The 12,627-nt window shown below is 53.2% G+C and overlaps 1 protein-coding gene across 1 annotated transcript in view; it reads left to right on the forward strand.

Annotated features, from left to right (window-relative positions):
• The window catches only part of LOC144726408 (uncharacterized), a 65,456-nt gene extending 53,807 nt beyond the window's left edge, over window positions 1–11,649 (forward strand). Inside the window, exons 9-10 of the mRNA XM_078605094.1 lie at window positions 140–358; window positions 1,277–11,649. Of these exons, the coding sequence (XP_078461220.1) occupies window positions 140–358; window positions 1,277–1,518 (461 nt within the window). The 3' untranslated portion in view covers window positions 1,519–11,649. The remainder of the gene's footprint in view (window positions 1–139; window positions 359–1,276) is intronic.
• Window positions 11,650–12,627: the final 978 nt, after the last annotated feature.

Raw genomic sequence — 12,627 nt, forward strand, 5'->3', positions numbered from 1 at the left:
AAGGAGCATAAACCATCATCGCGCAAATTCTGGTCATCCTCGCTCACACGTGTGTCTCTGTGCACGTGTCTGTGCGCGTGTGTGTGTGTGTGCGCGCGCGCGTGTCCTTGCGCGCTCGCCTTCGACATCGCTGCCGCAGAGCTCAGGCCGCTGCGCCCACCCGTGCTGAGCGCCGTGACGTCCGTGATCCAGACGGCGGGGCCCAATCCCCCGTGCGCTCCTCCGCACGGCTCCGTGTGGCTCGGTGCCCCCGGCGCCTCCTCCTCCTACCACCACCAGCAGCAGCAGCAGCACCAGCAGCAGCAGCAGCACCACGCGGAGAACGGCTTTCACAGCGCCACGGCGCTGCAGCCCCAGCGTGAGTCGGCGCGGGGCGCTCGGACGGGGGCCGGTGGGGCGCAGCGAGCCAGGGAGGAGGGCAAGCGGCCTGCCCGGGCCTTACGGCCGGGCCGCGTCGATGGACATATGGGGGAGACCTGGGGGCAGGTTTGGGGAGAGACGCTCTTTGGGATCGTATACCGTGTGTTGAGGAGATACCTCCAGCGAGGGAGAGCCAGCTGACGAGGGGAGGGGGGGCGGGAGGGAGGAAGCATTTAAAGAGGCAATCGGAAGCAAAAGCAAGTGCAGCTTATCTATAGCCATAAGCCCTCATCGCCCTTCAGAATCTGAATATTTATAACTGGAGGAATCTGCTATAAAGTTATTTTTCACGGATGTCCAGTGGGGACGGGTCAGAACGTTACAACAGCAAGTTATACAAAAACAGGATAGGAGTGCAAAGCATGGGAAAGGTAAGCAAATCACTAAAACATGTTTTAATATTGTACTAGGTGAAGCCCACTGAGAGCTATTAGCTTTTCAGGAGCGACCTGGCCATGAATGAAAGCCAACCATATCCCTACCCCTAATCCCAACCATATAATAATTACTTGTGCACACAGGAAAGTCACATGGGGATGCTTGGCCTACGTAAATTGCGTCTTATATCTGTAGCTATGGGAGTAAACTGGAGAACCCAGAGGAAACCCATTCAGAACAAATTCCACACACAAAGTCGCGCCAGAGTCAGGATTCGAACTCAAATGCTTCTTTCAGTAAAGGCACAAGTTCTGCGACTGCACCGCCCTACCTATCCCCAACCCTATCCCAAACGCTAACACGGTCCGTCTCCTGGTTCCCGTACTGCTGATGCAGCCCCACTAGTCCCCCAACGCCGGTTGTTCACCACGGCGCCGCCGCCGCCTCCTCCTCCTCCCCCGTGCGCTTCCCCTCCCAGGAGCCGCCAATCCGCTGCAGCTGCTGGCGACGCAGGCCGGCAAGAGGCTGGTGCACGACGGAGACGGCGGGCAGGATGCCGGCGAGCCCGACGCCAAGCGCCACTACCCTGACGCTCAACAGCATCAGCATCAGCAGCAGCAGCAGCACCAGCAGCAGCAGCAGTACGGGGAAGCTGGCGTGGCGCCGGCCAGCCCGCCACTCAGCCCGGCCGCATCTCAGTCACCCGTCGAGGAGGAGTGAAGCGACGCACACGTGCCTTGTCGGAGAGCGCTAGCGGCGTGCCGCGAGCGCCGTCCGCACGATAAGTTTCCGCCGCGTTGTCTCCCGTGCGTGTGGTTTATTTTGCGTTGCCAGATATTTTACTCTTTCCCAGTCGCCCGTCGAATTAGGCTGTTTTAAATTAGCATCCCCAGGAGTATTTGATTTTCAGTATTTATTGCTTTATTTGTCTCTCTTCTGCGGGGGAGAGTTTTTATCGTGTGTGTCGAGAGGCGAACGGAACGGCAGCAAAATAAATTGGTTCAGTGTCGCGTGCCAGGGCCGTGCGCGCCCGCGCGACGTTACAGTGCAGATCGGAGGCCAACGCGCTGAGGTCAGAAGGTCGACGAAAGGGGGGTGTTTAGGTGGCCCCCCGGAAAATGAATTAAGGGATAAAAAGAACCATTTACAATAATAATAAAAACGATAATAATCCAACGAGGCTCACAGTTGAAACGAAAACCTCGTCACGTTTTTTCTTTCCTGTTCTGGGGGGACCAAGCAGCCGACCCACCGACGCTTTCCATCACCGCATGCGTCAGCACGGGCAGAAGGCACCGTTTCGTAACGAAGTGGGGGCGGGGGAAGAGGGGAGAAGCGGTGGCTGCGGTGCACAGCGCTAACAAACTTTGTTTCCCCGAGCGAAGCGGCCGGGAGTTACTCTTCACGTCTTCTTTTGGCTCCGCAACTCCCTAAGCGGCATCTAACTCCACGTCCATCCTGCTGCGGCTGTTGCTGCGACGGACCTCCAGGCCTCGCGATGACCCACCAACGGTCCCTCTCGCCGAGCGGGGTCACCCCCACCGGCCGTGACCCCCCCTGCCCCCCCCCCCCTCACCGTAAGGCATTGAGGAGAAAAAATGTGTAGCCACAACTGTGACCCTTCAGAATCAGAATCTGTATTTATACTGCAGGAGGAATCCGATGAGCTACAAAAAGCTCTTTTTCACGGATGTCCAGCAAGGGACGGGTCAGGACGCACCCCGTAGCAATGTGTGCGTGCGGTGGCGACGGCGGCACGGTAAGGAGGAGAGTGAAGCGTAACACGCGACGTCGCTGGGAAAGAGTCGGATCCGCTATGCTCGCACAATCCCCGTTCGCTCAGCGGGCGGCGAGGTGCGGGGTGGGGTGGTGGTGCCTGGCAAACGTGCGACGGAACACGAGGGAAGTGCCACGGCCGGCGGGATATTGCTGACGTCCTGATTGTCGTTGCGCCTCGTTTAAGTGAATGTATTTAACGGAATGCACAAGGCCGACTGTCGCCATCGTTGTTGTTGTTGTCGTTTGGCGGCGGTTTAGTTTTTTAATTGACACGCGACGTGACCGGCTGGGCAGCCGCCACGTGTTAGAATCACGTACGGCGATGGCTTTTATTTTTTATTTTATTTTTTATTGTGAAATTGCTGCGGAAACTAAGTACACTCAAAGATCCAGGAGGGCTGCTTGAACTCCCTTAAGACGGCTGAGCGGGCGCGTGCGGGGACGCGCAGCTGCGAGCGAGCGCGCGCGTGCCGTTAAAGCGATATGCGCGCGAGTCTGCTTCACATGGCAACTCGGACGACACTACACGGTGGTGGGGGGGGTGTAGAGAGGGATGGAGGAGGGCGGCTCTCGTTGGAGCGACGAATGGGCCCCGCCGCTCGTGCGCCAATGGCTCGCCGAGCTGACCGCCGCTCCGCTCCCGTGGCGCCCAGAGACATTCTATTTTTAGAGAAAATTTTCTACGCGTGTGAACGAAAAAAAACAGGGAAAAAAAACGTTTTTTTTTGTTTCGCGGAGAGAGGGAGGGAGGCAAAGGCGAGCGAGCGTTGCCGCGCGTTCACGGTGGGCGCCGAGCACCAAAGACCCCCCCCTCACATCACACCCCTCCTCCTCACTTCCCCGAACCGCACCCACCCCAGAGGTCACAGGTGCCTCGGTGCTGGATCGCGTTTTAGCTTTAAGAAAACGCTGCTTAACTTCGAGAGCGACCCACACACGGACACACGCGCAGACGGACATCGTAGAGCATTGAAGGACGGATGCACGGACGGGACACTGAGATGGGCAGACGCACGGACAGATACAAGGATGCACTAACGGAGTGACACATGGAGAGAGAGAGAGACGGACGTCAGCGAGACTAATGGCATGCGAAGGGTCCTCATGAAACCCACGACGCCTTAAACGAAAAAGCACGCGCAACATCTGTAGACACTCGTGTGTCGTGTGTGTGTGTGCGTGTTCGCTCGAATGTTGCTTTCTTTGACACGTGGACTTGCATTGCAATATCGAGTTTTTGCTTTGTGATGTGGCTTTGAAGGAAGAAAAAAAACACAAATAGTCACTTAGGAGAGAAGCGTTTCTTGTATTGCGCGTCGCCGCGATCCAGCGACTGTGTGCGTGGTGCTTTTGCAGTACTCGTCGGAGAAGAATCGTTTTTGTCGAATTGATCACCCACTGACAGATCCACTCGGGCGGCCGCGCGAGCGCTTCTTCAGCCTTTCGGAATGCACAAACGGCGCGTCTGTAAACAGACAACCCCCCCCCCCTGTCCAGAAAAACTGACCTGAACTATGATTGTAACAAACTAAACAGCATACTTATTTTCTCTTAAGTCGCTTCCCTTTAATATATATCAAAAAATGCACTTTTTATATATATTTTAGCGATGTGAGACTCGGTACCTCTGTGCAAACTTACGTAAGGGAGAGTGCATTGGCACGCGTGCCCACCAGCTTCCTTCCTCCCTGGTGGCCCCCCCCCCCCCGCTAGCGCCATCATGCACGCCGCCGTGGCACGCGCACCGACCGCAGCGCCACCGTCACCTCCCGGTCGTCGCACGCCCCCCCCCCCCCGTCGTCGCTCACGAGTGGCTCTCCGCAGTGCCCTCTAGCGGAGGCCTTCCGACAGCAGCGGGTGGCGTGAGCGAGCAATTGCTGCGGAGTTTTGCGCCTTTTGTTGACCTCTGGTCCCAAAAGAATGATCGCAGACCGGCACGATTCGGAGGAGCTGACGGACCGCGTGAGTTTATTTTGGTCTCGATTTAAAGCTTTCGTGACTGCAGGGATTCATCTTCTTGGTTCTTTCGGTGAAGTCACGTAGAAAGAAAATAATAAAATAATACAAATAAACATAATAAAATAATTCTCACGACGTTTCGGCCACAACGCAACAACGCAAGCAGTCGTCCTCATTCTTCACCTGAGGACGGCTGCTTGCGTTGTGGCCGAAACGTTGTGAGAATTGTATATTATAATGTTTTATTATTTTTATTTTATTATTTTCCTTCTACGTGACTTTACCGAAAGAACCGAGAAGATTTATTTTGGTTGGCGCGTTCTCGGGTCCAGTGCGACTCGCTCGAGGGCTCCGCTCATTACCGGTTTGATCCCGTAGCCACGTGTCGGTGGGAACCCACAAAGGGGGGGTAGCTGCAACACTCGTCCAACACTTCCGCTGGCTCCGCACCTCCCTTTGACTTGCCACGAGCGCGTCGGAGAGCTGCGGTGAGAGCAGTGGAAAGTCGACCGGAGGGGCCCCGAGAGGTTGTTGGAAAGTTGACCTCCGAACCCCCCCCCCTCCTCCTCCTCCTCCCCGGGGTGAGGCAGTTTCTCTCGCTGTGCTTTATTTACCACTGGAATGTGGCTGTTAAGTTCCTCTCGGAGAACAATGTCACGAACTGAATTTCTAACTTTGTGAGATTTCTCAAGTAGGTTACCGGTGTTATGATAAAAAAATAAATATAAGTTTCTTGAAAAAAAATTAACAGACGTCGGTCTGTTCAATCGCGTAAAGCATTTTTATTCATTGTAATCCAACAACTTATTGGCCTACCAGGCAAACCGAACTGGTTTTGACTATCCTGAGACTCATCAGCAGCGTGTGGTCTGTTCATTAACGTTTCTCCATTGTTAACCGTAACCCTGCTGGTTGTACACCAAAAAAAACCCCCACAAAAATGACAAAAAACGATAAAGTATATATCTCTAATAATAATATGTAGGCGTGTTGATGTGAGGTGTTTGTGTGGATATGTTTGTGTGCATGGGGCAGGTTGACCCGCCAGGACCCATCCGTGCGGACTTTGAGGGGGTGGTTGGGTCACCGATTTCTAGCCGTGGCTGAGATCACAATCACCGATTATTATTTTTTTCTATATAAGGCATCGTTGATCGTCGCCATTTGCTCCATCAGTGCTCTCGTAATTCCGTTCTCTGTTCGCTCTCATTTAGACGTAGGCGTTTTTTTTCTCTCTCTCTCTCGATCATTTCATCATGCAGTCTTCGCAAAAAAAAAGAAGTGTTTGGTCCGTGTTTAGTTTAAACGTTCTCATCGCATTTATCCGAATACTGTAACGCTCCTTTTGGATGTGCTCGAGTTCTATACCTCGCGGTGCCCGGCCTCGGTCAGTCATCTCTTCTCTCGCTTTTGTTTTGCATTCGTTTTTCCATTTCCCAACCTTTCAGTGTTTTTTTTACTTTTCGAACCATTTGCGTAAAGAGTAATTCATAAATGGCGAAAAGAGAGAAAAATCGCGTGGATTTGTTTTTAAATGCTGACGTGTTCGCTCACCCATCACGCCAATGGTTTTAAGTGGAAAAACAATTATGCCTAAAACCAGAAAGAGGTCACAGCTGTAATGAAAGTTATAACAGGACCGTAATACTACAGAAGAAGAATGTCTGCTGGCTTGTCCGACACTTTATTGTCAGGCAGCCGTATGGCCCTGTGGTCTGAAGTGGCAGTGTAGCCGCCCGACGCTTTGTCTCCCCCACCGTAGCGATCTGTGTTTGCAACTTGGTTGCATGCAACTGAATTGCTCACGTGTGGACATCTCTGTTGCCCGTCGCGAGCGGTTGCGCACGACAGGTTGCTCAAAGTCGAGGTGGACTCCGCTTTCAATTGTCAGACTGCTCTGCGATTTGTCGTATTCCAACACGCGACACATTTGTGAACTGTGATTGGTTGTTAGGATCCTGATTTTGTAGGTGGTGAGGGGGGTGGAGCTTAACCATACAAGGCGTGAGGCTATGCTGTAAGGGGCGTGGCCAGTTACTTTAGCCACGCCTTTGCTGCTCAACCATCTGCTGAGATGTGGACAAAGCAGTTGCGAGTTATTAAGTTGCGCAAATTCAACAGTGATTCGGTTGCACAACTGGTCGCTCGGTTGTGGAGCCCGACTTGAGAGAGGCACCGTGGCCATGCCTCGCTGTGGTGGCACAGGGAGAGTGAGGGTGGGATACGGGCACAGAGGACACGTGGAGAGGGGTTGACCCCGAGGTGGCTTCTGGCCGATGTCCCCCGGGTCAGTGCGTGACCTCTGCTGGGGCTGCCCCATAGAGAAATAGAGGAATGCTGTTTGTGTGTCGCGTAAAAATGCCTTACATTTTTGCGTTTCCAACCCCCCCCCCCTCAACATGCTGGAGCGATACGGGTACCGCAGTTATTTTTTAAACGTTGTAATGGGGTCAGCGCAACAACAACAAATAAACACACACACACCCCTCCCATATATATTTTTGTTAATCGAGAGGGCAAACTTTTCCATCATGCGTAAAACGCCGCCAGTCCATTTTAAAGTCACCGCGATGTATTTTTTTAGGGTTCGGTGCCCGAGCCCAAAGTCGCGAGCGGGGATCCCAGATTTAGTGAAACGGGGTAAACCAGAGGGGACTCCCACTGGGCGGCAGAGCGGGGGTCGCCGTTGAATCCCCGCCGAATCCCCGCCGTCCCCATCTGTGCCTGTGAGGCAGGGCCATCCGTATTTATAACCTGACTTTGAGTCACTAATGAAGCGCACGCACACACACACGCGCGCGCGAACACGCACAAAGACAAACATCTCCCGTATTGCCTTAAGACTTTTGGGGCAAGTACTGTTAGCGAGCACCAATGAAGGCCGACATGCACACGCGCGGACACATACCTTTGTGTACCCCAGCACAGACTATGCACACTTGTATACAAGGACAATGACCCCCCCCCCCCCCCCCGTATAGCCTTAAGTGCTGTTTGCGAGCACCAATGAAGGTTAGCATGGCACACGAGGTAGTGGGTGGCCAGCACCATGCCAGACCGCTTTGTCTCCCCAGTGGCGATGTTTTTACACGCCGCACCAGGTTACTAATTTTAAGCTGAGTCGACTTAGTGGGGGGGACCCAGGACCGGTTCAGATCAACGTCACTGGTGTTGGCCGTGAGCCGGGTATCCAACTCGGCTCGTTGGGTTTGTAAACGCAGCACGCGAACCGCTGCCCACGCAAAAACGCGCGCCCGTAAACACAACCGCAGACGTGTGCGCGCGCACATACACACAAGCGCATGCACAGTCGTCGCACGCAAACCCTCGGGGAAGGTTAATTTATTGCTGTCAGACTCTAAGGATGTATGTGCGCCACGTTCACCGGTATGGGTGTGGGTGCCTTATTAGGGATCGGTACGCGCGACACTTTCAAGAGGGTGGGGGGGGGGTCACCGTAACAAGACGAGGGGTTGGCGGGATGCGGCTTGGTCGATACGGGTCCCATTGACCCTCAACAGAATTCCACCTGGAATCCAAAAATTAGTTCCGGGAGAGAGGGACCCCCCCTCCTCTCCCCCCCAGACAGAGACGACGAGAGAACAACTCGGACTACAACCCCACGGCGGGGCGCGTTAGAATCTCGCCCTGCTGCACTGACAAAGCGGGTCAGGGGGCCGTGACCTAACGAGCTACGGTCACGGCCCTAGCCAGGCTCTCCCTCTCTCTCTCGGACGCGTTGCGTGTGGCTATCCCCAAATCCAGATTGAGCCGTGCGGCCCAGTTTCTAGCCCGACCCAACCTCGACTCTACCCTCAGTGCGGAGGATGAGCAGCGCTCCTCACCTCGTCGACAGTGAGCGAGAGGCACGGGGGGGTGGTGGCCACCGCCGCGGCCGCCGCTGCCACCCCCTGCCCTTGCTGAATGTAGTCACTAGCAGCACTCGCGAGGGCGCTCAGGAGGGCTGTGCGTGCGCGTGCGGTGTGCGCGCGCGCGTGCGGTGTGCGCGCGCGCGGCGAATTGAGTGCGAGCGCGCTTGCGTACTTGGCGAGCGCACGCGAATAACATTTTGCGCCTGGTCTCTCTCGGTGTGGGATGCTCTTAAGAAGGAACACGCAAGAGGAGAGCCTTTGGTGTCGATTTCGCAACAACTGTGAGGCTCTGGCGATGGCGAGAAGCGTGGTGTAATCAGCGGGTTTGGCAGCGATGGCCGCCGTGGCCCGTGCTTGCCGGTGCAGTTTCAGACTAACAAGTTTCACGTTTCGCGGCCCAAAAGAACGCGCGCCAACGATTCGCACGTTGCTGGCGTGAGCGGCACGGGCTTTGTGAAGAGCCTGCCCACCACGTGCGGCGGAGCGCGTTTGGTGGTCGCTCAGCGGATCGAACTTACTTGCCTTTGGCGTGTAACATTGTCGTGCTTAATCTAACGCAGACGAAGTGGAGAGGAGACGTGTAGAATTAATTAAGATGATGATGATGACGAGAATCTGCTTGAATAGGTTTTTTTCCCCTTTTCTCTGGCAACAAAAAAACTACTTTTACAAGGAACCATGTCTGCATTAACCACAATACTTGTGGTCAGAATGCAAACAAAAAACACACTCTGATAACATATGCATTGTCCTTGAAACTGATTGGTCCACACCAGAGACAGCTTTCTTTTGAGCCTCGTCTCAAACGGTGTTAGACCAGAGGACGCCAAAAGGCGACAATCTGCTTGTCCGCTGTTATATTTATGAATGTGACCCGCGTGTTGTGAGACATGGTTTTGAGAATGATGGCACTTAACGCAATGGCGGGAGATGTCTGGGCGTCTTGTCCTAGCACGGTTGGCTACGTACGGTGCGAAAGAAGTTCAACATACATACGTATTTAAACGAAACAAGAGTTATCATTTGGACATAGTCCTGACCACCGTTTGGTTCTTCCCGAGTAGCGACTCGCCCAGGAAGTTCATCCCAGGCTGCCCGATTCGAGTTTGAAGTGTCGGTCATTGTCAGTCGTGATCTGTCCACTGCTGGGTGAAGGCACTCCCACAACCCCTCGTCATCCGATTAGCACGGCTGGCTACGTTGCAAAAGAGGTTCAACACACACACACGCACACACGTACACACACACACACGCACACACGTACACACACGCACACACGTACATCCCTCATGGCCGCGCGATGCAGCAATCCGTCCAGCCGCTGCACACGAGCTGATCCCCAACGCTCCGTGTCCGCTTTGCGCGTCCTCTAGGACGCATTTCCCCTCCTTTGGCTGCCACGCCATCGTTCGTCTCGGCCGTCGCGCCTTCCAGCGACATGTGTCCTGCCCCCCAAGCCGATGCGATGTGGCTAACTCTGCGTGCGTCCCTTACTCCATCGTGTCCCTCATTCCGTGTCTCGGCGCGATTGGGGCCGTGTACCTGCATACGCGTTTCTTAGCGCCATGGCCTTCGGTATTTTTTTTTTTGGCTCGGCTTCCCACGCTTTTGCAAAAACCTTTTGATTTTTCGACGTGAACGTCCCACGTTTCCGATCCACGCACATCACGCCAGGCGTAACACCCGTTCAATAACACAGGCCGGTGACTGCGGCCCAGCGGTAGCGCGGAGGTTCACTGGTTCGAATCGAGCAGGCCATCCTGGTTATTACCGTCGGTGGGTGCTAACCGCGGTGATTCGACGCGCCGTCTGTATCGCAGTGGACGTTAAAGACCCCCCCCCCCCCCCCCGCAAGAGTGGGACGTCGTGTGCCGGCGAGTCCACATTTTAACCCAGTGTCGCTTCGTTGCGACACTGGCCTTTAGCGCGGCCCCTGGAACATGCGGCATCCGACCAATACACAACATGTGAAAACACCCCCCATCATCATCATCATTATCGTGCTGTCAGTTGTGTGGTGGCCCTCGCACCGATGTTTCTGATCGGCGAAAGTGCCCACTCTGAACATTAGCTAAGAACACTTTTAACGTATTAAAAAATAACATCGCAGACCACTCGATTTGGATTAAACACGTCAAAATCGTCACCCTCTCGGCACGAGTTCACTCTCACAAACGAGACTCTAAATTTCGATTTAAAGCTTTCTTGACTGCAGGGATTCCATCTTCTTGGTTCTTTCGGTAAAGTCACGTAGAAGGGAAATAATAAAATAATAAAAATAGAACATAATAAAATAATTCTCACGACGTTTCGGCCACAAGACAGCGCTGTCTTCCCGACAGACCTGTTCTGTTCTTCACCTGAGGACGGCTGCTTGCGTTGTGTTTTATTTTTATTATTGTATTATTTCCCTTCTACGTGACTTTACCGAAAGAACCAAGAAGATAAACGAGACTCTCTCTTGAGTACTCCACTTTTTTTATTATTACTATTATTTCAAATTGTATTTCAAAACTACTCCCCGAGCACAAACCGCGTGGAAAGCTTTCCGCGGGATCCAACGCGCGCGACTTCCTCCGACCCTCGTTCTCGTTTCAAGGGAAGCGTCTGGGCGGTGTGGCAGTGGAGGGAGCAGCGCATCGCTTCTGTTGTTGCTGTTCTCGCGTCTTAGACTCCCTCTCCCTTCGCGAGTTGCATCGAATGATTTCGAGAACCTGCGGGGTGGTTAAGTCGGCGTGGCCGCGACGTCCCTCTCGTCATTCGATTATTTAAACGGCACTGTTTTAGACGAAAGTAAAATGCGATATTTTCCGGTGTGTGAATGTGTTCGGCAACGCGAGGTGGTGTGCACTTCCTGCTCGCTTTTTAACAAAATGATGATAACGATGATGACCCTCTTTCACGCACGGTGTTATTGTGTACAAGGGGGTGAGCCCAGAACCCGTTCAGCCTTCATCTGTGTTCGACATCGCGAACGAGGCCGCTTCGGATAGATGCCCAAATTGTTCGGAAGTAAATCGTCAAACGAAACGTCAGGACGATGCGTGCTTTACAGTGCACGCGCTCCGAGTGTTCTAACAACGACAAACTTCAAACGAATAAAAGCAAACGTAGAGGATCGTGGTAAATGGCCATATTTTTGGAGCACCAGTTGTATTTTTAATATGAATTTAAAAAAACTAAAACTGTCTAGCGATGGGTGAATGTAACAGAACTGCAATAAAACAGCATTACGACAACAGCTTTTTGCGTCTCCCGGCTTTGCTTTGTTGTTGTTGTTGTTGTTCTTGCCGCTGATCCTGCTCCTCCTCGTAACGCCAACGTTCCCCAACCTCATCAGAACATCATCTATTTATACCGAGAGGAATCCGATGAGCCACGAAGCTCTTCCCCCCCCCCTCCCCCCCACTACAGACGTCTGGTAAATAATCCACGCGCCTTTCCGTTTTCATTACAAGCACGCGCGCCGATCAGATCGATCTGATGATCTGATGATCGATCGAGCTGCCGGGCATCGATGGAACGGCGCAGCCACGGGCTCCGAGCGATGGGGATGATGGGCGGACGATCCCAACAGCCGTGTCGGATTGGCAGCAGCCGAGCTGTCGCGGTTGTAGGAACGCGTGCGTGCGGATGAGAAGACGTTTGGGGCCGTCCATAAATGACGTCACGCGATTTTGGATTTTTGACCCCCCCCCTCCGCACGCGGCGTCACAAAGTCAGACCCCCCCCTCAAATATGACGTCACAAAGCTCTGCCCCCTCCCACCCCCCAAAACCATATTTCCATTTTTAAAATAAAACATGCTTCAAATGGCTTTAAACTATTGTCATTGTAGTGCGTATTTAATGTGGCGCTGCACTCTGATGTTGTAGGAGAAAACATTTATTAAAAAAGTATTTAATTAAGTAGAACGTGTTGTCTATATTTATTTAAAGTTGCGCATTTTGATGTGACGTCACATTTCTCAAACACCCCCCCCTCGTCACACATCGTCACAAGTCTGACCCCCCCCCCCCCTCTAGGTGCGTGACGTCATTTATGGACGGCCCCTTACGGAAAAATGAAATGCCCCCGCATCCATCCCGTCTGGTGTTGTTGCCAGGTTGTCGATAATAACGTTTGAGAAAAAATTATACATATAAAAGAATGGGTGTTTAACCTTTCTGGCAATAAAACATGTTAAGATGTTAGAACACCAAATAAGAACGCTTTTGCG

The sequence above is a fragment of the Lampetra planeri genome, chromosome 23 (genome assembly GCF_965212315.1).
Source record: "Lampetra planeri chromosome 23, kcLamPlan1.2.h2, whole genome shotgun sequence".
In the NCBI taxonomy this organism is placed as follows: domain Eukaryota; kingdom Metazoa; phylum Chordata; class Hyperoartia; order Petromyzontiformes; family Petromyzontidae; genus Lampetra; species Lampetra planeri.